We start from the raw sequence: 20,658 nt of genomic DNA, 5'->3' as shown, positions 1-20,658 counted from the left end.
TCTGAAGACCATCACCAGCAAGAGGTCCAGTATGCAGCATCCCAAAAGAATGGCACACAGCCTAGATATAAGACACTGGAAATAAGTAGTCCCATATGGGAAGAAGAGGGAGGTCTACTATACAAAAGTAGACTAAAAAATTATATCCCACTAGGTATGTGACTTTGAGGATAAGGAAATTGGTTTGAACCCTTGCGCGGAGCGCACGCGCGCACTCTCTCTCGCTCTCTCTCTCTCTCTATATATATATATATGTGTGTGTGTGTGTATAAATATATATATATTTTTTTAATTAAAAAGCTAGATGACTAACAGAAAACAGTGTTTTAAACTATGCTATCAAAATGGATAATTCTTCACAAGTTAAAAGATCTAAACCACATTTTCATTTAAATGACAACCTAACTAACCAGCATTTCTCAATGTGTGGTCTTAGGATCATCTACAGTGCTTGTTGAAAATGCAGATTCTGTTTTCATGCCAAGCTTAGTAGATGACACTCTATGTTCATAAAGCCCAGTAATTTATATTTTTAACAAGGACTTCAAGTGATGCCTAAAAGTTGAAAGCCACTGCCACAGACTTTCTGTGGTAAAAACTGAAACAAAGGGCTTCCCTGGTGGCGCAGTGGTTGAGAGTCTGCCTGTCAATGCAGGGGACACGGGTTCGTGCCCCGGTCCAGGAAGATCCCACATGCCGCGGAGCGGCTAGGCCCGTGAGCCATGGCCGCTGGGCCTGCGCGTCCAGAACCTGTGCTCCGCAACGGGATAGGCCACAACAGTGAGAGGCCCGCATACCGCAAAAAAAAAAAAAAAATTTTAATCTGAAGGAGACTTTGAAGAAGGAAATAAAAGTTGAACAATCAAGTCTTAAGGTAGAAAGTAAAGTATTATCATTCTAACTTAAACAAAAAGGTCTGACCTTGTCTGTAAGAAATAAATGTCTGTAGCAAATAATGTCACAGGGAAAAATAAAAGGTTACTTCTCATATTAAGACAAATCCTAGGGACTTCCCTGGTGGTCCAGTGGGTAAGATTCCATGCTCCCAATGCAGGGGGCTTGGGTTTGATCCCTGGTCAGGTAACTAGATCCCACACGCATGCCGCAACTATGAAGGCCACGTGCTGCAACTAAGAAGTCCGCAGGTCACAACTAAAGATCCCACATACCACAACGAAGATCCCACATGCCACAACTAAGACCCAGCGCAGCCAAAATAAATATTTTTTTTAAAAAGACTAATCCTAAACTTTATGTTCATTGAACCTAGTTTACCACTGCCAAGCAAAACTAATAAAATACAAAATATTTTCATTCAATAATCTCTTTGAAAGGCACTAACTATGATTACAGCATATAGCAACCTGTTTAGAACTGTAAGAAAATAAACAAGGTCCTAATCACTCTACAAGAGGGCACTGACATTTACTTTTGTTACTGGGTTGAACCTGGTTGCATTTAATCTCTCCTTCAGGAAATGTTTTTGGATTTCCACAGTATGTCAAAACCATCCTTCTTGGTGTCCCTCAGTTATATATAACTACACTTGAAAAACTACAAATAAGAGCTTCCCTGGTGGCGCAGTGGTTAAGAATCCACCTGCCAATGCAGTGGACACGGGCTCGAGTCCTGATTTGGGAAGATCCCACATGCCACAGAGCAACTAAGCCGGTGCGCCACGACTACTGAGCCTGCACTCTAGAGCCTGTGAGCCACAACTACTGAAGCCCGCGCGCCTAGAGCCCGTGCTCTGCAACAAGAGAAGCCACCCAAATGAGAAGCCTGCACACCGCAACGAAGAGTAGCCCCCACTCACCTCAACTAGAGAAAAGCGTGCGGGCAACAACGAAGACCCGACACAGCCAAAAATAAATAAATAAAATAAATAAATTTATTAAAAAAGAAAAGAAAAAACACTACAAATAAGTCGTTCCTTTTTTTGTTTGTTTGTTTGTTTTTGTTTTTTTGCGGTACACAGGCCTCTCACTGTTGTGGCCTCTCCCGTTGCAGAGCACAGGCTCCGGACGCGCAGGCTCAGCGGCCACGGCTCACGGGCCCAGCCGCTCCGCGGCATGTGGGATCCTCCCGGACCGGGGCACGAACCCGTGTCCCCTGCATTAGCAGGCGGACTCTCAACCACTGTGCCACCAGGGAAGCCTTTTTTTTTTTTAACACTATTTAGAAACATCCAGAAAGATCAAACTCAAACACACTAATTCTGGAATCTTTTTTTTTTTTAATAAATTTATTTATTTTATTTATTTACTTTTGGCTGTATTGGGTCTTTGTTCCTGCACCGGGGCTTTCTCTCATCACGGCGAGAGGGGGCTACTCTTCGTTGCAGTACACGGACTTCTCACTACAGTGGCTTCTCTTGTTGCAGCGTACGGGCTCTAGGCGTGCAGGCTTCAGTAGCTGTGGCATGTGGGCTCAGTACTTGTGGCTCGCGGGCTCTAGAGCGCAGGCTCAGTAGTTGCAGCACATGGGTTTGGTTGCTCCACGGCATGTGGGACCTTCCCAGGCCAGGGCTTGAACCTGTGTCCCCTGCACTGGCACTGTGCCACCAGGGGAGTCCCTCTAATTCTGGACTCTTAATCTGTACAGTCTATTCACAAATATACCAATAATTACCAGGTGTTCCCACTCAACCTCATATACATGACACTCCATCCTGACATCACTGGAACCTAAAAGGAAGCAGGAAGTAAGAAAGAAAGCAGAAACAAAAAGAAACAACAGGAAAAGAGAATGGCCATAATGAGGAAACCAACAAACTTTGGAGCTACACTGTGAGGTTCGACTGGAGAACAAAGGTTCAGAACAGTATGTTGGGCGTGGGGCAAGTCAGAAGCAGTATCAAGATGATAGCCCACTGTTCAGATGTCCAAATAGGTGGGCAGTTACTAAAACATGCACTGTTGGAACATAAGTGATCCACTCACTGCAAGTGTGTAAGTCATAGGAGATGGGGGAAGGTGTGTACTGCAATTGGTTTATAATTATACTGGAAAGAGGATAATTCTGGTACAATCTGAGAAGAAAACTTTTACTCCTCATTCCTCTTAAAGTCTTTAACTCTATCCTTTACTTCTTTTTTGACCCCATTTTTAATTTAAAGACGATTTATTTTACATATTCTTCTAAACCATCTTAAATCTTTTCAGAAAAAAATATTTCACTGTACTGGCACACAAAGCGAGTTACACAATGACTTAAGAAAAGACATTTCACTTTGACACTCTGTCCTCAAGAGTCCAGGTCGGACTTGGAAGAGATACAAGCTGAACAAGAAAACCAGTAAAGAGTTCCAACTGGGAAACAAGAGCGAGGGTACAAACCATATATGAGTACCCAGACATGCTGTCAATCCTAGATCAGAGAATACTCTGGCAAGAGCTGCAACAGCAGAGTTGAAAACAGAACTGAAAAACAGAAGGCTACCCTCTGATAACAACAAACTCTCATGCTCGTTTAATCAATAAAACAATATATAATGTGTCTTTCAGCACATTATAATACACATTTATGTATTTCACAGTGAGCCTACCTTCCAATTTGCTAATAATGCACATCCATCTATTATCTACATACAACCATATATGAAAAATAACTTGCATAATAACTGCAACATTTGTTTGATATTTTTCTTGGATGTAGGCAAAAAGTAAATTAGGGCTCTAGATAAAAGACAACATACTTTGGATAAAAGACAACATACTTTGGATATTAATCATAACGTGCTTATAGGATTCTCTAACACCATACAAAGGAGGAACAGGTTTAACATTGAAAAACTTCAATATCACAGCAAAACATGCAAATAAATACAAAAACTTACCATCCCTGTTCATTTTTATATTTGTAAGCAGCCCCAAGAATGTGACACAAGGTGCCTCCAGCTTTGAAATCCATGAAACATTTTGCCTAAAAAATGATATAAGTTACACATGAGAAAAATCAAAGTTCTGACAAAATTACTCATGTCTGAATTCTAAGCTTAATAAACTCAAAGTTATAAACAACTTCTAATTTTTTTTTTTTTTTTTTGCGGTATGCGGACCTCTCACTGTTGTGGCCTCTCCCATTGTGGAGCACAGGCTCCGGACGCGCAGGCTCAGCGGCCATGGCTCACAGGCCCAGCCGCTCCGCGGCATGTGGTATCTTCCCGGACCGGGGCACGAACCCGTGTCCCCTGCATCGGCAGGCGGACTCTCAACCACTGCGCCACCAGGGAAGCCCACAACTTCTAATTTGATAACCTCCTTAAATACTTCTGAAACAAACTGAGGTACAAAGAAATTTTTCTAATTTTCTTCAGAAAATTTTCTTTAAGCAAACAGATTTACATGAATGAAATGAAAAACAAGATTTACAAAATATACACCAAACTGTTTCAGCAGAAAACATTAAATGGACAAAATAGTGATATACCACCAACTCCACTGGTAAATTTAAGATCTGACTTTTAAAATGTACAATAAGAAATATTAGTCCGGGCTTCCCTGGTGGCTCAGTGGTTAAGAATCTGCCTGCCAATGAAGGGGACATGGGTTTGAGCCCTGGTCTGGGAAGATCCCACATGCCACGGAGCAACTAAGCCCGCAAGCCACAACCACCAAGCCCAAGAGCCTAGAGCCCATGCTCTGCAACAAGAGAAGCCACCGCAATGAGAAGCCTGCACACTGCAACGAAGAGTAGCTCCCCGTTTGCCGCAACTAGAGAAAGCCTGCGCACAGTAACAGGGACCCAACACAGCCAAAAATAAAATAAATAAATTAAAAATAAAATTAGGCCAACGTAACTGATGAACATAGATGTAAAAATCCTCAACAAAATACTAGCAAACCAAATCCAACAGTACATTAAAAGGATCATACGCCACGATCAAGTGGGATTTATCCCAGAAACACAAGGATTTTTCAATATCTGCAAATCAATCAACGTGATACACAATAACAAACTGAAGGATAAAGACCATATGATCACAACAGATGAAGAAAAAGCTTTTGATTAAATTCAACATCCATTTCTGATAAAAACCCTCCAGAAAGTGGGCACAGAGGTAATATATCTCAACATAACAAAGGCCATATATGACAGACCCATAGCTAACATCATACTCAATGGTGAAAAGCTGAAAGCATTCCCTCTAAGATCAGGAACGAGACAAGGATGCCCACTCTCACCACTTTTCTGCAACATAGTTTTGGAAGTCCTAGACACAGCAATCAGAGAAGTAAAAGAAATAAAAGGAATCCAAACTGGAAAGGAAGAAGTAAAACTGTCACTGTTTGCCGATGACATAATACTATACATAAGAAATCCTAAAGACACTACCAGAAAACTATTAGAGCTAATCAATGACTTCGGTAAAGTTGCAGAATACAAAATTAATATACAGAAATCTGTTGCATTTCTATACATTAACAACAAAAGATCAGAAAGAGAAATTAAGGGAACAACCCTATTTAGTATCGCATCAAAAAGAGTAAAATACCTAAGAATAAACCTACCTAAAGAGGCAAAAGACCCGTACTCTGAAAATTGTAAGATGGTAATGAAAGAAACTGAAGATGACACAAGCAGATGGAAAGATATACCATGTTCCTAGATTGGAAAAATCAATATTGTCAAAATGACCATACAAGGCAATCTACAGTTTCAATGCAATCCCTATCAAATTACCAATGACATTTTTCACAGAACTGAAAAAAAAACTTTTTTATTTGCATGGAAACACAAAAGACCCTAAATAGCCAAAACAATCTTGAGAAAGAAGAATGGAGCTGGAAGAATCACGCTTCCTGACTTCAGATTATACTACAATGCTACAATAATCAAAACAGTATGGTACTGACACAAAAACAAGACACACAGATCAATGGAACAGGACAGAAAGCCCAGAAATAAACTCATGCACTTATGGTCAATTAATCTATGACAAAGGAGGCAGGAATATACAATAGAGAAAAGACAGTCTCTTCAATAAGTGGTGCTGGGAAAACTGGATAGCTACATGTAAAAGAATGAAATTAGAACATTCTATAACACCACATGCAAAAATAAACTCAAAATGGATTAAAGACCTAAATGTAACACCGGATGCTATACAATGCCTAAAGGAAAACATAGGCAGAACACTCTTTGACTTAAATCACAACAATATTTTTTTGGATCCATCTCCTACAGTAATGGAAACAAAAGCAAAAATAAACAAATGGGACCTAATTAAACTTAAAAGCTTCTGCACAGCAAAGGAAACCATAAACAAAATGAAAAGACAACCTACGGAATGGGAGAAAATATTTGCAAACAATGTGACTCAACCAAGGGATTAATTTCCAGAATATAAAACAGCTTATGCAGCTCAAACAACCCAATCAAAAAATGGGTAGAGAATCTCAATAGATATTTCTTTGAAGACATACACATGGCCAACAGGCATATGAAAAGATGCTCAATATCACAAATTATTCGAGAAATGCAAATCAAAACTAAAATGGGCTATCACCTCACACCAGTCTGAATAGCCATCATCAAAAAGTCTACAAAGAGGGAATTCCCTGGTGGCGCGGTGGTTAAGAATCAGCCTGCCAATGCAGGGGACACGGGTTCAATCCCTGGTCCGGGAAGATCCTACATGCCGCGGAGCAACTAAGCCCATGCGCCACAATTACTGAGCCTGTCTGTGCTCTAGAGCCCGCGACCCGCAAGTACTGAGCCCGCCTGCTGCAAATACTGAAGCCCGTGTACCTAGAGCCTGTGAAGAGAAGCCACTGCAATGAGAAGCCCACATACCACAACGAAGAGTAGCTCCTGGTTCGCCACAACTAGAGAAAGCCCATGCACAGCAACAAACACCCAATGCAGCCAAAAATAAATAATAAATAAATAAATTTATTTTAACAAGAAAAGAAAAAAGAAGTCTACAAACAATAAATGCTGGAGAGGGTGTGGAGAAAAGGAACCTTCCTATGCTGTTCGTGGGAATATAAATCGGGGCAGCCACTATTGAGAATAGTAAGGAGGTTCCTTAAAAAATTAAAAATAGAACTACCATATGATCTAACAATCCCACTACTGGGCATATAGCCAGAGAAAACTCTAATTTGAAAAGATACATGCATCCCAATGTTCACAGCAGCACTATTTACAATAGCCAAGACATGGAAGCAACCTAAATGTCCGTCGACAGTTGAATGGATAAAGATGTGGTGTATACACACACAAACACACACAAAACTGGATAATACTCAGCCAGAAAGAAGAACCAAATAATGCCTTTTGGAGCTACATGGATGGACTTAGAGATTATCATACTAAGTGAAGTAAGTCACACTGAGAAAGACAAATGTTGTATGATATCACATAGGTGGAATCTTAAAAATGATACAAATGGGGAATTCCCTAGTGGTCCAGTGGTTAGGACTCTGCGCTTCCACTGCAGGGGGCACGGGTTCAATCCCTGGTCGGGGAATTAAAATCCTGCGTGCCACGTGGTGCAGCCAAAAAATTAAAGAAAAATATTTAAAAAATAAAAATAAAAAGCATTTTTAAAAACGATACAAATGAACTTATTCACAAAACAGAAACAGACTCACAGACATAGAAAATAAACATATGGTTACCAAAGGGGGAGGGGGGAAGGATGAATTGAAAATTTAGGATTAACAGCTACACAGTATGATGTGTAAAATAGGTAAACAACAAGGACCTACTGTATGGCACAGGGAATCATATTCAATACCTTGTAATAACCTATAATGGAAAAGAATCTGAAAAAAATATATATGTATGTATGTATAACTGAATCACTTCGCTGTACACCTGAAACACTGTAATCAACTATACTTGAATAAAAGAAAAAAAGAAAAAACTCTAATGGACAAAATATTGATATACTACAAAACTCTACTGGTAAATTTAAAATTTGATTTTTAACATGTGGAAAATTCCAGTAACACACAATTTACAATATGGTTCTCCTGCTGAATAAGAAATATTAGTATACATTAGGTTTTTTTTCCAATTTAGGTTCTTGACATTAAATTTTAGAAAAATTATAACTGAACTCTTATATTTTAATGACCACTGAAACATGGTATAACTATATTTAACTATGCATTTAAGTTATAGCTAAAATCTGTGCAACAATTTGAAAAAGATTTGCACTTTATGGATTATAAAAGCAGAGCTCAAATAAATCAAATGCTGAATGACTTCCATATTTTGGAAGTAAAAATTTAATATAAATGTGATCATCAAATAGGCTAATAAGATAAACTGTTAGGGACTTCCCTGGTGGTCCAGTGGTTAAGAATCCACTTTCCAATGCAGGGGACGTGGGTTCAGTCCCTCGTCGGGGAACTAAGATCCCACGTGCCGTGGGGCAACTAAGCCCACATGGCACAACTACTGAGCGCATGTACCTCAAAGAGAGAGCCCACGTGCCACAAACTACAGAGCCCACGCACTCTAAAAACCACGCACCACAACTAGAGAGAAGCCCACACGCCACAAAGAGCCCACACCGCAATGAAAGATCCTGCATGCTGCAACGAAGACCCCGCATGCCGCAACTAAGACCCGAGAGCCAAAAAGATAAAGAAAATAAATAAAATAAATATAAAACAGTAAAAAAAAAAAAAAAAAAAGGTGAAGTGTTAAAAATATACCATTCAGGGCTTCCCTGGTGGCGCAGTGGTTGAGAGTCCGCCTGTCGATGCAGGGGACACGGGTTCGTGCCCCAGTCCAGAAGATCCCACATGCCGCGGAGTGGCTAGGCCCGTGAGCCATGGCCGCTGAGCCTGTGCGTCCGGAGCCTATGCTCCGCAACGGGAGAGGCCACAACAGTGAGAGGCCCGCGTACGGCAAAAAAAAAAAAAAATATATATATATACACCATTCATTTTTTCCTTTGAAAACTATTATTACAAAATAATATAATGTAAAAAAAATATGATATCAAATATTAAGAGAGACAAAAAACAGAAATGGTGGTTGGTAGGGTCTGGAGAGACAGGAATGGAAGTTATTGTTTCATGGGTACAGAGTTTTCAATTTACAAAAATGACAAAGTTCTGGTGATGGATAGTAGTAACAGTTACACAACAACGTAAATGTACTTAATGCCACTGAACTATACACTTAAAAATGATTAAAATGGTAAATTTTGTTATGTTCATTTTACTACAGTTAAAAATAAATAAATAGCATGTTTTAAAATAAGAAATATTAAGAATCACTAAGATGAGCTCTTCCAAATTAAACAGACAAGTAAGCCTCACAGATCAGTCTGGTTATCTCGTTGCTTTTTAAACATTACATGGGTTTCTGAGTTCCTAATTTTTTGCCCAACACTATTCCTGGTACATCTCAAAAGCTGCATTACATATTCTAAACAGAAGCATCTGGGTGCAAGTCTTATCACTGACAACTTATTTATCTGAGAAAATGTATAAGACATTACAATTTTGTAGTGTTGGCACTTGAACTAGAATAATGTGCTAAGGTACCTACTAGAGTAGAATGAGACTTAGTTCTCCTACTAATCCTTCTCTGAACTGCCCAGAGATTGAGATAAAATGTTCTCGCCAACCACATGGGCATATCACTGTTGCACACATGCACAACACTCGCAGCGTAATACAGAAATAACTGGTTTATAGATTTATCTGTTATTCAAACTCCTTGAGGACAGGAATAGTGTCTTATTCAAATTTTAACATCAATATTCAGCGGTGTACCTGACAATGTAGGTAATCCATAAAAATTTTCTCAACAGTTCTACTGTACTAAAATCATTTAAAAATTCAGATCCAAGCTACTGAAAAATATATGTTGAGCAGATCACAATAAAACATCTCTACATGTAATTTAAGGTTATAGTCAATTTCTAGACAGATTAATTTGAGAAATTAAAATATTATCAGATATATGCTCAAGACAGACAACATAACTTCTATCAAAAACTATAGGGACAAGTGATGAATGAAGAGGTAGAAAACAGACCTTCAATTTTCTAATGGTAAGATCTGAATAAACAGGAAGAGGGAGGAGACTCACAAACCTGTCAAGAGTACTAGTTCCAGTAATAAAGTGCAATAAGAAAAACATTCTTAAAAATGTGGCAAAAGAAACAAAAGAACAAATAGGGACTTTGTCATACATCAAGGATTCTTAGAGCTTTCATGGAAATGGATTTGGGATTCTGGTCCTCCTGACAAGCTCAGTATCAGTATCACCCACATAAAAGTGTAGTAGACCAGAGTCAGGGGATGGAAAGCTGGAGGCAGAGACGAGAGACCTCTCAGGGACACCCACTGGCCCCTGAGTGTACTTCCTCATTCAATCCTCATCCCAACTACACTCACCCTGAAGAGGGCCTGCTCAAGCTGCCTGCCGCTGGATGTGGTTCAAATATTAGAGCTCAAGTTCTTAAACATTCTCTAAAGAAGCCAGATTGTTAAGAGTAAATTCCTCTTCATTAGTATTGAAAAACCTAAAGAATAATAGGGTACCGAAACTTGAGCCTTCCAGAGCCAGCAAAGGCAGCCTGCCTTTGGTGAGTTATCTAAGCAGCTGCTTACCCCAATTAGAGACTGTGGGGGTCAGGGACAGCTCTAACAGGCTGCTTCTATTCCCAGTTGTGTGACCACACTGCTTTTGATAAGCTGCTACATCTCTGACTAAATTGGAAATTTAATCTAATCTTATTCTGGATGTATATAAAGTGGTCTCATCCTACCTATTTATACAGCCCACTTAAAATTCTGCTGAGCTGAGTAAACCTTAAAAAAGATAAACCTAACTGCAATACTTAAAAGTGCTTTAAACTTGTGCCGTAGTGTCCTTATTTCTTTATTTTTTGACTTTTTCATTAAAGACAAGGTAGTGCCAACGTGCAGTAAAAAGGACAACAATGGTATACATTTGTGTGAGGAGAATATACACATTTATATGCCATGTTTGGGTCTATTAATCAATGAATGACTGTGCCAGAAGGCGGATGTGAGGAAGTGAATAAAGGAGCAGAAACTGAACATGAGCCAGAAACCAAGAATGTTCACAGAAAATCACAGTCATCTTCATAAATTGAAAACAGTTACGGGGGAAAAAACCTATCACTTAAGAGTCCAGAATCATTTTACCTCACAAAGTACAATGACACTAAACATTCCATAAGTTTCTTTATGTATTTTAACTGCTTTGAGTTAAAATAATGCTTTCTAGAAACATTTCCCAAGCTTATTAATAAAAGAAATGATAATAGTGTTATAATTATCACCTCTAATCATAGGTAATCACTGGTGTAGTATTCTTATTCTTGAGGAGAAAAGTATTATAATTACTACCAGTTACTGAGAATTTACCAAGAGGCACTTTATATATATTACCTCATTTACTCCTCACAAGTTCACTGTCTTCACCCCATTTTACAGATGAAAAGGTGTTGATGGCTCTAGCAATATGGCAGACTAAATAACCAGAAAACCCTACCACTAAAAATATATGCTGGATAAAAAATACAGACATTATTTTAAATGTGTAGCTGAATTAGAAGGAGAACAAATCCCCAGGGACAAAAATAAGGAAAAAAAAAAAAATTCAAAGTCAAAGTGGGGCTTCCCTGGTGGCGCAGTGGTTGAGAGTCCGCCTGCCGATGCAGCGGACATGGGTTCGTGCCCCGGTCCGGGAAGATCCTACATGCCGCGGAGCAGCTGGGCCCATGAGCCGTGGCCTCTGAGCCTGTGCGTCCGGAGCCTGTGCTCCACAACAGGAGAGGCCACAACAGTGAGAGGCCCGCGTACCACACACACACAAAAAAAAAGTCAAAGTGGCAATTTTGTTAAGTTAAAAACTAAAATTCTAGGGTGACAGGAGGCTGGGGATAATGGGATTAAATAGGTAAGTAATATCAACCTTGATAACCTAAATGCTAGGGTTTGAGTTTCTCTACAGGGTCAGGAAGTAAGACTACAGACCTATGCAAGTGAGGACATTAGAACTAAGACAATCACCTACCACACACGTACACACATAACACCGGGGGTATAAACAGGTTACAACATTAGGGAAAGGATAAGCTAGAAAAAATATCTGCCAGCTAAAAACTAAGGAGGAAAACAAGCTTCCGCCTCAAGATAATTTGAGTTGGAGACGTACATTATCAATACTTAGTCTAGGAACCCCATGCCAAATTAACATAAGAATTGGTCCTAGGGACTTCTCTGGTCGTCCAGTGGTTAAGACTGCACACTTCCAATGCAGGGGGCACAGGTTGCATCCCTGATCAGGTAACTAAGATCCCGCATACTGAACGGTGCAGCTAAAAAAAAAAAAAAAAAAAGAATTGGTCCTAAAGTTGGCGGGTCTTCTGAAGTGCCTTACTGAGCAAATTCTCAACCCAGGTCAACAGGATTCCCAAATAAACTTCCACTGAAAGGCCACAATTCAAACATAATTAAGTGTTTTTAAGTCAACAGACAAAGCTAACAGCAAGATTAGAATCCTAACATTTTCAGATAATAGAAACAACATGACAGGGCTTGTAAAATTAGAATACATAAAGTGATTAAGGACACTAAAAAGAGAGAAAGACTTGAGAAATATATATATGTAACCCGTAGAACAAATAACATCCAACGAAAGTAAAAGCACAGCTGACACAAAATTAGACAACTAGACACAGAAGAATAAAAGCTAAAGTTTCTTAGAAATTTTAAAGGATATAAATCCTCAGCTTCGAGAAACACATCAGGGGCTTCCCTGGTGGTGCAGTAGTTAAGAATCTGCTTGTCAATGCAGGGGACACAGGTTCAAGCCCTGATCCGAGAAGATCCCACATGCCGCGAAGCAACTAAGCCTGTGCACCACAACTACTGAGCCTGCACTCTAGAGCCCACGAGCCACAACTACTGAGCCTGCGTGCCACAACTACTGGAGCCCATGCACCTAGAGCCCGTGCTCCGCAACAAGAGAAGCCGCTGCAATGAGAAGCCCACGCACTACAACGAAGAGTAGGCCCTGCTCGCCGCAACTAGAGAAAGCCCGCACACAGCAATGAACACCCAATGCAGCCAAAAATAATTAATTTTTTTAAAGAACTGGTAAAAAACAGAAAAGAACAGCCCAATGGTGCAAAATATAAAAGGGTGCTCAACTTCATTAGTTATCAGCAACTACAAAACAATGTGTATCAACACAAATCCACCAAAAAACTAAAATTAAAAAGACAGACAACTTACAAACATTGGTGAGAAAGTAGAGTATTAGAACCCTTGTACACTGTACACTGCATGTGGGAGTATAAATTGGCACAAGGGTTCAGGAAAACTGGCCATATCTGCTAAAGCTGAACATGCACCCCCTGTGACCCAGCAATTCCACACGTGGGAGTGTAACTGACATAAATACCTATGTTTACCAGAAGATATATGCAAAAATATTCATAGCAGCACTATTTGCAATAGCCCTAAACTGGAAATAACCCCAAAAACCCATCAATGGTAGAATGGATAAATAAATTGTGCAGTATGCCCATAGTGAAATACTATGCAGCAAGGGATACTAAATTATGACCAAGCTGCCCAGTTTTTAAATTTTCATTTGAACACAGTCACACCTACTCATGTAGGTAATTGTCTTCGGCTGCTTTTTATGCTACAACAGAGTTGGGTAGCTGTGACAGAGTCCATATACCTGCAAGCCTAAAATATTTACTATCTGTCCCTTTAAGAAAAAATTTGCCAAACCCTTAAACAGTAACCAGAATGAACAAACTGCAACTACAAGTAATAACATGGAAGAATTTTCCAAATCTAACATTTGTCTATATGCTTCAAAAATTTAAGTCATGAAGAACAGGCGGTCCGGTGGTTAAAAATTTAAGTCATGAATGACAAAGACAGGCTGAACTATTTCAAATTAATCAAGACTAAAGAGATATAACTAAAATGTGGGATCTTGGTTTAGATCTTATAAGATACATTTCTGAGATAATTAGTGAAATGTGAAGACAGATTATATAGTAGATAATGGTATTGTGTCAATGTTAAACTTCCTAAATTTGATAACTGTATTTGTAAGACAATATCCTTGTTCTAAGGAGATCCAGGCTGCAGTCTGAAGTCTCTACAGTTTTGCCCTGCCTGCTAGATTGGACCCCATGGACATCAGGAACTTCTCCAGTCACTCCAAGAGTGTAGTATCACTCCTGTGGTGACTAAGATGAGTGATTTGTCTCCAGAAGTACTTTTGTTCTTGCTTCTCAGACTTACATGCTAATCTTGGTCTTTTCCTCCCCCTTTCCAGAAAGTCCTAGAATTTAGCATGATCTTGGCAAAACAATACCATTCTCAGATACAGATAATAAAATACTTAAACCTGTAGGGACCATAATGTTCACTGATTCCTAGTTTTCTAATGCTTCTTTGCCACAGAACACTTGCAGGAGTAGAAAGCTCAAAAAGAAGTCTATCAGGAAAAACTGTTCAAAGTGAAAAATTTGAAGACAACAGATTCCTCTTAGACCTGCCCATTTATTCCTGCCACTCAGGTACTCTGAAGGGAACAATTATAAAACCAAGGATCAGATCCAACTCCTTTTTCTAACAACTCTAAGCCCTTTCTTATTAACTTTCTTTTCCCTAAAATTTATTTAGCACAAAGCATGGTTTATTGACTCAAATAAAGGAAACAGATCATTGAAGTGACAGTCCTCAAACTCCCATCCCTTCCTCTACACCAGACTGACCAAGTTCATGAGAATTCCTGCCATGAAGTCAGTCACGCTTAATGGGTAGCAATTCCAAAGTATCAGTGAGAGATAGCCTACAGACTGTGACTTGTTTAAAATGTCCCAAAATTGTACTACCCAGTTCAATCACATGACCTTATTATTAGAACTGGCTTTGACAACAAATTTTACCCTGAAGTATTCATTACATTCCACCAAAGATAGATATAAAAACCCTACATACATTCCTATGACAATTTGAAAATCAATTCCAAAAATTTTAATGATAGTCCCTTGAAACTATGTGTACCAATCTCCACAACATATTTCCTTTTGAAGAGTAATAATCATTTCACTGAGTTCTGATAGTTGGTTTAAAATCAGTCAGTACTGCGCTTTACATTTTTGTAGATATTTTAAGAAAAGCTTAATTTCAGAAAGTAAATACGGTTCGGTTCTCTAGCTTATTTTTTTTAAAGAGCCTTCCACTCTCCCTGTCTTTGAGACAGTTACTAACATCACAGCAAAGGTACATCAACCAATAAATATATACTAAACACTTGCAGTGAGTAAGAAGGTAAAGCAAGTCTTATCAATGTTCAACTGAAAACTCTGGTTTTAATTCAAAGGGCACTACAGCATTCTTTTAGTTCTCAGGTTCACAGCTCATTTACACAAAATACACTATGTCTGGAACATAAGTTGAAGAGAAACAAGAAGACATCGCTCTTTGGGACCTTCCTTAAGAACTGGATTTGAGTGCTTCCCTGGTGGCGCAGTGGTTGAGAGTCCGCCTGCCGATGCAGGGGACACGGGCTCGTGCCCCGGTCCAGGAGAATCCCACATGCCGCGGAGCGGGTGGGTCCGTGAGCCACGGCCGCTGAGCCTGTGCGTCTGGAGCCTGTGCTCCGCAACGGGAGAGGCCACAGCAGTGAGAGGCCCGCGCACCGCAAAGAAGTATAATAAATGTTTAAATAATATGTATGCCTTACATGTACATTTTTACTTTTACCAAAACCACTTTTGCTACACAAGTCAACAAACTACTTTTTATGTCTTAAAGTACTACATACTACTTCTAATTTCTCAAAGAGCTTTCATTATCACACATCATGTGATTCTAACAACTATGCCATGGGATCAGTAGGGCAAGGAACACGTTCCCAGAAATGGTACTACAGGTCGAAGTGCCTTCACACAAGGTTGCAGAGTGGTAGGATATGGCTATTTAATTCCTAAGCTCAGGGCTCTTCCCATAACACCTGGCTCAAGAAACTATTTGGTAGAGATTCGGTATCTTACATTATTTCAATTTAAGAAATGAATGAGGGCTTCCCTGGTGGTGCAGTGGTTAAGAATCCGCCTGCCAATGCAGGGGACACAGGTTCAATCCATGGTCTGGGAAGATCCCACATGCCATGGAGCAACTAAGCCCACGTGCCACAACTACTGAGCCTGCAAGCCACAACTACTGAGCCCGTGTGCCACAAATACTGAAGTCCACAATCCTAGAGCCTGTGCTCCGCAACAGGAGAAGCCACCGCAATGAGAAGCTTGAGCGCCTCAACGAAGCGTAGCCCCTGCTTGCCGCAACTAGAGAAAGCCCATGCGCAGCAATGAAGACCCAACATAGCTAAAGACAAATAAAATAAATACATTTATTAAAAAAAAAAAAAAAGAAAAGAAATGAATAAGAGGGCTTCCGTGGTGGCACAGTGGTTAAGAATCCACCTGCCTATGCAGGGGACGCAGGTTCGAGTCCTGGTCCGGGAAGATCCCACATGCCGCGGAGTAACTCAGCCTATGCGCCACAACTATTAAGTGTGCACTCTAGAGCCCACAAGCCACAACTACTGAGCCCACACGCCACAACTACTGAAGCCCACGCACCTAGAGCCCATGCTCTGCAACAAAGAGAAGCCACCGCAATGAGAAGCCCGCGCACCGCAATGAAGAGTAGCCCCCACTCGCCACAACTAGAGAAAGCCCACATGCAGCAACAAAGACCCAATGCAACCAAAAATAAATAAATAAAATTAAATTTAAAAAAAAAATGAATGAGGGACCTCCCTGGTGGTCCAGTAGTTAAAAATCCACCTTCCAATGCAGGGGACGCAGGTTCAATCCCTGTTCAGGGAACTAAGATCCCACATGCCACAGGGCAACTAAGCCCGTGCGCCACAACTATTGAGCCCACGCCTCAAGGAGACATCCCACGTGCCGCAACTAAAACCCGGCACAGCCCAAAAAATAAAGTTAATTTTTAAAAAAAAGAAATGAATGAGCTTTATTTTAGGCAAAATCAACTGGTTTTAAAGTCTATCAAGACTTCTGACTGAAGTCGTATTAAAGACAACCATATTTTAGTGCTGATCTCCAAAACCCATAATAATGCTTAAAAATAAAGTTACAGGAGTGCTTGCTGCGGCAGCACATACTAAAATCGGAACAATACAGAGAAGATTAGCATGGCCCCTGCACAAGGATGACTCGCAATTTGTGAAGTGTTCCATATTTTGGGGGGGTTAGCAGATGTAAGCTTTTATATATAGAATGGATAAACAACAAGGTCAGAGAACTATATTCAGTAGCACAGAGAACTATATTCAATATCCCAGGATAAGTCATAACAGAAAATATAAAAAAAGAATATATGTGTGCATAACTGAATCACTTTGTTGTACAACAGTAATTAACAAATTGTAAATCAACTATACCTCAATAAAAAAAATAAAGTAAAATGAAATTTTATTCTTTTTTTTAAAGTATTTATTTTGGCTGTGCTGGGTCTTTGTTGCTGCGCACAGGCTTTCTCTAGTTGCGGTGAGCGGGGGCTACTCTTTGTTGCGATGCGCAGGCTTCTCATTGCAGTGGCTTCTCTTGTTGTGGAGCACAGGCTCTAGGCACGCAGGCTTCAGTAGTTGTAGCACGCGGGCTCAGTACTTGTGGCGCACGGGCTTAGTTGCTCCACGGCATTTGGGATCCTCCTGGACCAGGGCTCAAACCCGTGTCCCCTGCATCGGCAGGCGGACACTTAACCACTGCGCCACCAGTGAAGTCCCCTTATGATCTATTTTAAAAGGCAGAATACAACCCATGCACCTATGGTCAATTAAGACATGACGAAAGAGGCAAGGATACACACTAATTATCAGAGATATGCAGATCAAAACTGCAATGACGTATTACCTAACCCCAGTCAGAACGGCCATCATCAAAAAGTCTACAAACAGGGCTTCCCTGGTGGCGCAGTGGTTGAGAGTCCGCCTGCCGATGCAGGGGACATGGGTTCGTGCCCTGGTCCGGGAGGATCCCACATGCCGTGGAGTGGCTAGGCCCGTGAGCCCCGGCCGCTGGGCCTGTGCATCCGGAGCCTGTGCTCCGCAACGGGAGAGGCCACAACAGTGAGAGGCCTGCATAGGCAAAAAAAAAAAAAAAAAGTCTACAAACAATAAATACCGGAGAGGATGTGGAGAAAACAGAGCCCTCCTACACTGTTGGTGGGAATGTAAATTGGTACAGCCACTACAGAGAACAGCATGGAGGTTCCTTAAAAAACTAAAATTAGAACTACCACATGATACAGCAATCCCACTCCTGTGTATATATCCGAAGAAAACCATAATTCAAAAAGATATATGGGGCTTCCCTGGTGGCACAGTGGTTGGAAATCTGCCTGCCAATGCAGAGGACACAGGTTCGAGCCCTGGTCTGGGAAGATCCCACATGCCGCGGAACAACTAAGCCCGTGAACCACAACTACTGAGCCTGCACATCTGGAGCCTGTGCTCCGCAACGGGAGAGGCCGCAAAAGTGAGAGGCCCCCGCTCGCCGCAACTGGAGAAAGCCCTCGCACAGAAACGAAGACCCAACACAGCCAAAAATAAATAAATAAATTTATTAAAAAAAAAAAAAGATATATGAACTCCAATGTTCACTGCAGCACTATTTACAATAACCAAGACATGGAAGCAACTTAATATCCATTGACAGGTGGATGGATAAATAAAATATAGTATATATATACAACGGAATATTACTTACCTATAAAAAAAGAACGAAATCATGCCATTTGCAGCAATGTGGATGGACCTAGAGATTTTCATACTAAGTGAAGTCAGACAGAGAAAGACAAATATCATATGATATCACTCATATGTGCAATCTAATTTAAAAAAATGATATAGGGGGCTTCCCTGGTGGCGCAGTGGTTGAGAGTCCACCTGCCGATGCAGGGGACACGGGTTCGTGCCCCGGTCCGAGAAGATCCCACATGCCGCGGAGCGGCTGGGCCCGTGAGCCATGGCTGCTGAGCCTGCGCGTCTGGAGCCTGTGCTCCGCAACAGGAGAGGCCACAACAGTGAGAGGCCTGCGAACCGCAAAAAAAAAAAATGATATAGGGACTTCCCTGGTGGTCCAGTGACTAAGACCCTGCGCTCCCAGTGCATGGGGCCCAGGTTCGATACCTGGCTGGGGAACAAGATCCCACATGCATGCCACAACTAAGAGTTCTCATGCTACAACTAAGAAGTCCGCATGCCACAACTAAAGATCCCACATGCCGCAATGAAAATCCTGCGTGCCGCAGCTAAGACCTGCGGCAACCAAAATGAATAAATAAATAAATAAAATAAAATTTAAAAATGATATAAATGAACTTAAAATAGATAACCAACAAGGACCTACTGTATAGCAGAGGGAACTCCACTCAATTTTCTATAATAACCTACATGGGAAAAGAATCTGAAAAAGAATGGGTATATATATATATATATATATATACACACACACACACACACACACACACACATAACTGAATCACTATGCTGTACAACTGAAATTAACACAACATTGTAAATCAACTATACCGTAATAAAATTTTTTTAATAAATAAATAAAATATAAATTAAAAAGTAGAATACAAAATTGTCTATAGTCTATATGCCTGTAGTTACAATTATGTTTGTGTTATGCATGCAAATGTACTAAGCCTTCAAGGGATTATGGAATAACAACAATTTTTACTTGTGGAGGTAAAAAATATTTCAATTCATATTATGTTTGCCTATGCAATATATTTTTAGCCTTACAAAGTACTTTTTTCCCCTAAATCTTTCTAACTTCTCTATTAGCACTAGATAGAACCTACTCTATGTTGAGCCAGCTGTTTAATATCCAATATGACTTAGTAAGTTAGTACATAAAGTTCCATTTTGATTTTTAAAAAATCAAAAAACAAACAGCCCAAACAGTGAACTCCTACACCAGTCCAGTTTATTCAGGAAAAAAAGCTTTTTAAGGTAAATAGCTTACATGTTTCACTAAAACATTCTCTGCTTTATTGTCTCTCTCCTCCATTTTTGTTTTACACCATTACACGTTATATCAATCCCTTTCATTTTGAAAACAGCTAAACACTATTCTGAGAAAAAGAAGTACATCTGGTCCCACTGGCACTAAGTCATGAATTATTTTTAATTCTGGTTTATTCCTAAAAATATTCTTCTCTAATCTTTAAAATCTGGAAAAACAATAATGGTTTACTTCCCTGGAGTTAAATATTCCACAAATAAAGTCCCTTGTAAATACTATTTTTTAAGACACTCATACAATCCTAATTAGAAATACCAAAAACACAATGTGAATCACCTTACATATAATACTTCATATAAAGCTACATGTAAATTTTATTCTAAATGATTTTATACTTGATAAAATATAATCTGTATTATATTATAGTGTTTTAAATGATGAAAACTTCAACCAGTTCCTGATTTGATAACTCTAATCCAGTTGATAATATAAGAGAACAGGAAATAAACACTCAAGTATTTGGAGGTAAAGGAACATGGAGCTTTCAAATGATTCAGAATAATATGCCCAAACATGTAGAGAAAAAGACAATGATAAAGCAAATGTGG

At 39.9% G+C, this 20,658-nt stretch overlaps 1 protein-coding gene across 3 annotated transcripts in view; it reads right to left on the bottom strand.

The window, feature by feature from the left end:
* The window catches only part of SMARCC1 (SWI/SNF related BAF chromatin remodeling complex subunit C1), a gene marked incomplete at its 5' end in the record, with an annotated part of 178,823 nt that overhangs the window by 146,416 nt on the left and 11,749 nt on the right, over nt 1-20,658 (bottom strand). For all 3 annotated transcript variants that reach the window (XM_082847256.1, XM_082847255.1, XM_082847257.1), the window contains one exon: nt 3,839-3,924. In XM_082847256.1, coding sequence (XP_082703382.1) covers nt 3,839-3,924 — 86 coding nt within the window. The remainder of the gene's footprint in view (nt 1-3,838; nt 3,925-20,658) is intronic.

This window comes from Leucopleurus acutus (assembly GCF_964270905.1).
Source record: "Leucopleurus acutus genome assembly, chromosome: 10".
Classification (NCBI taxonomy): Eukaryota; Metazoa; Chordata; class Mammalia; order Artiodactyla; family Delphinidae; genus Leucopleurus; species Leucopleurus acutus.
This window is presented reverse-complemented; position numbering and strand designations above follow the sequence as displayed.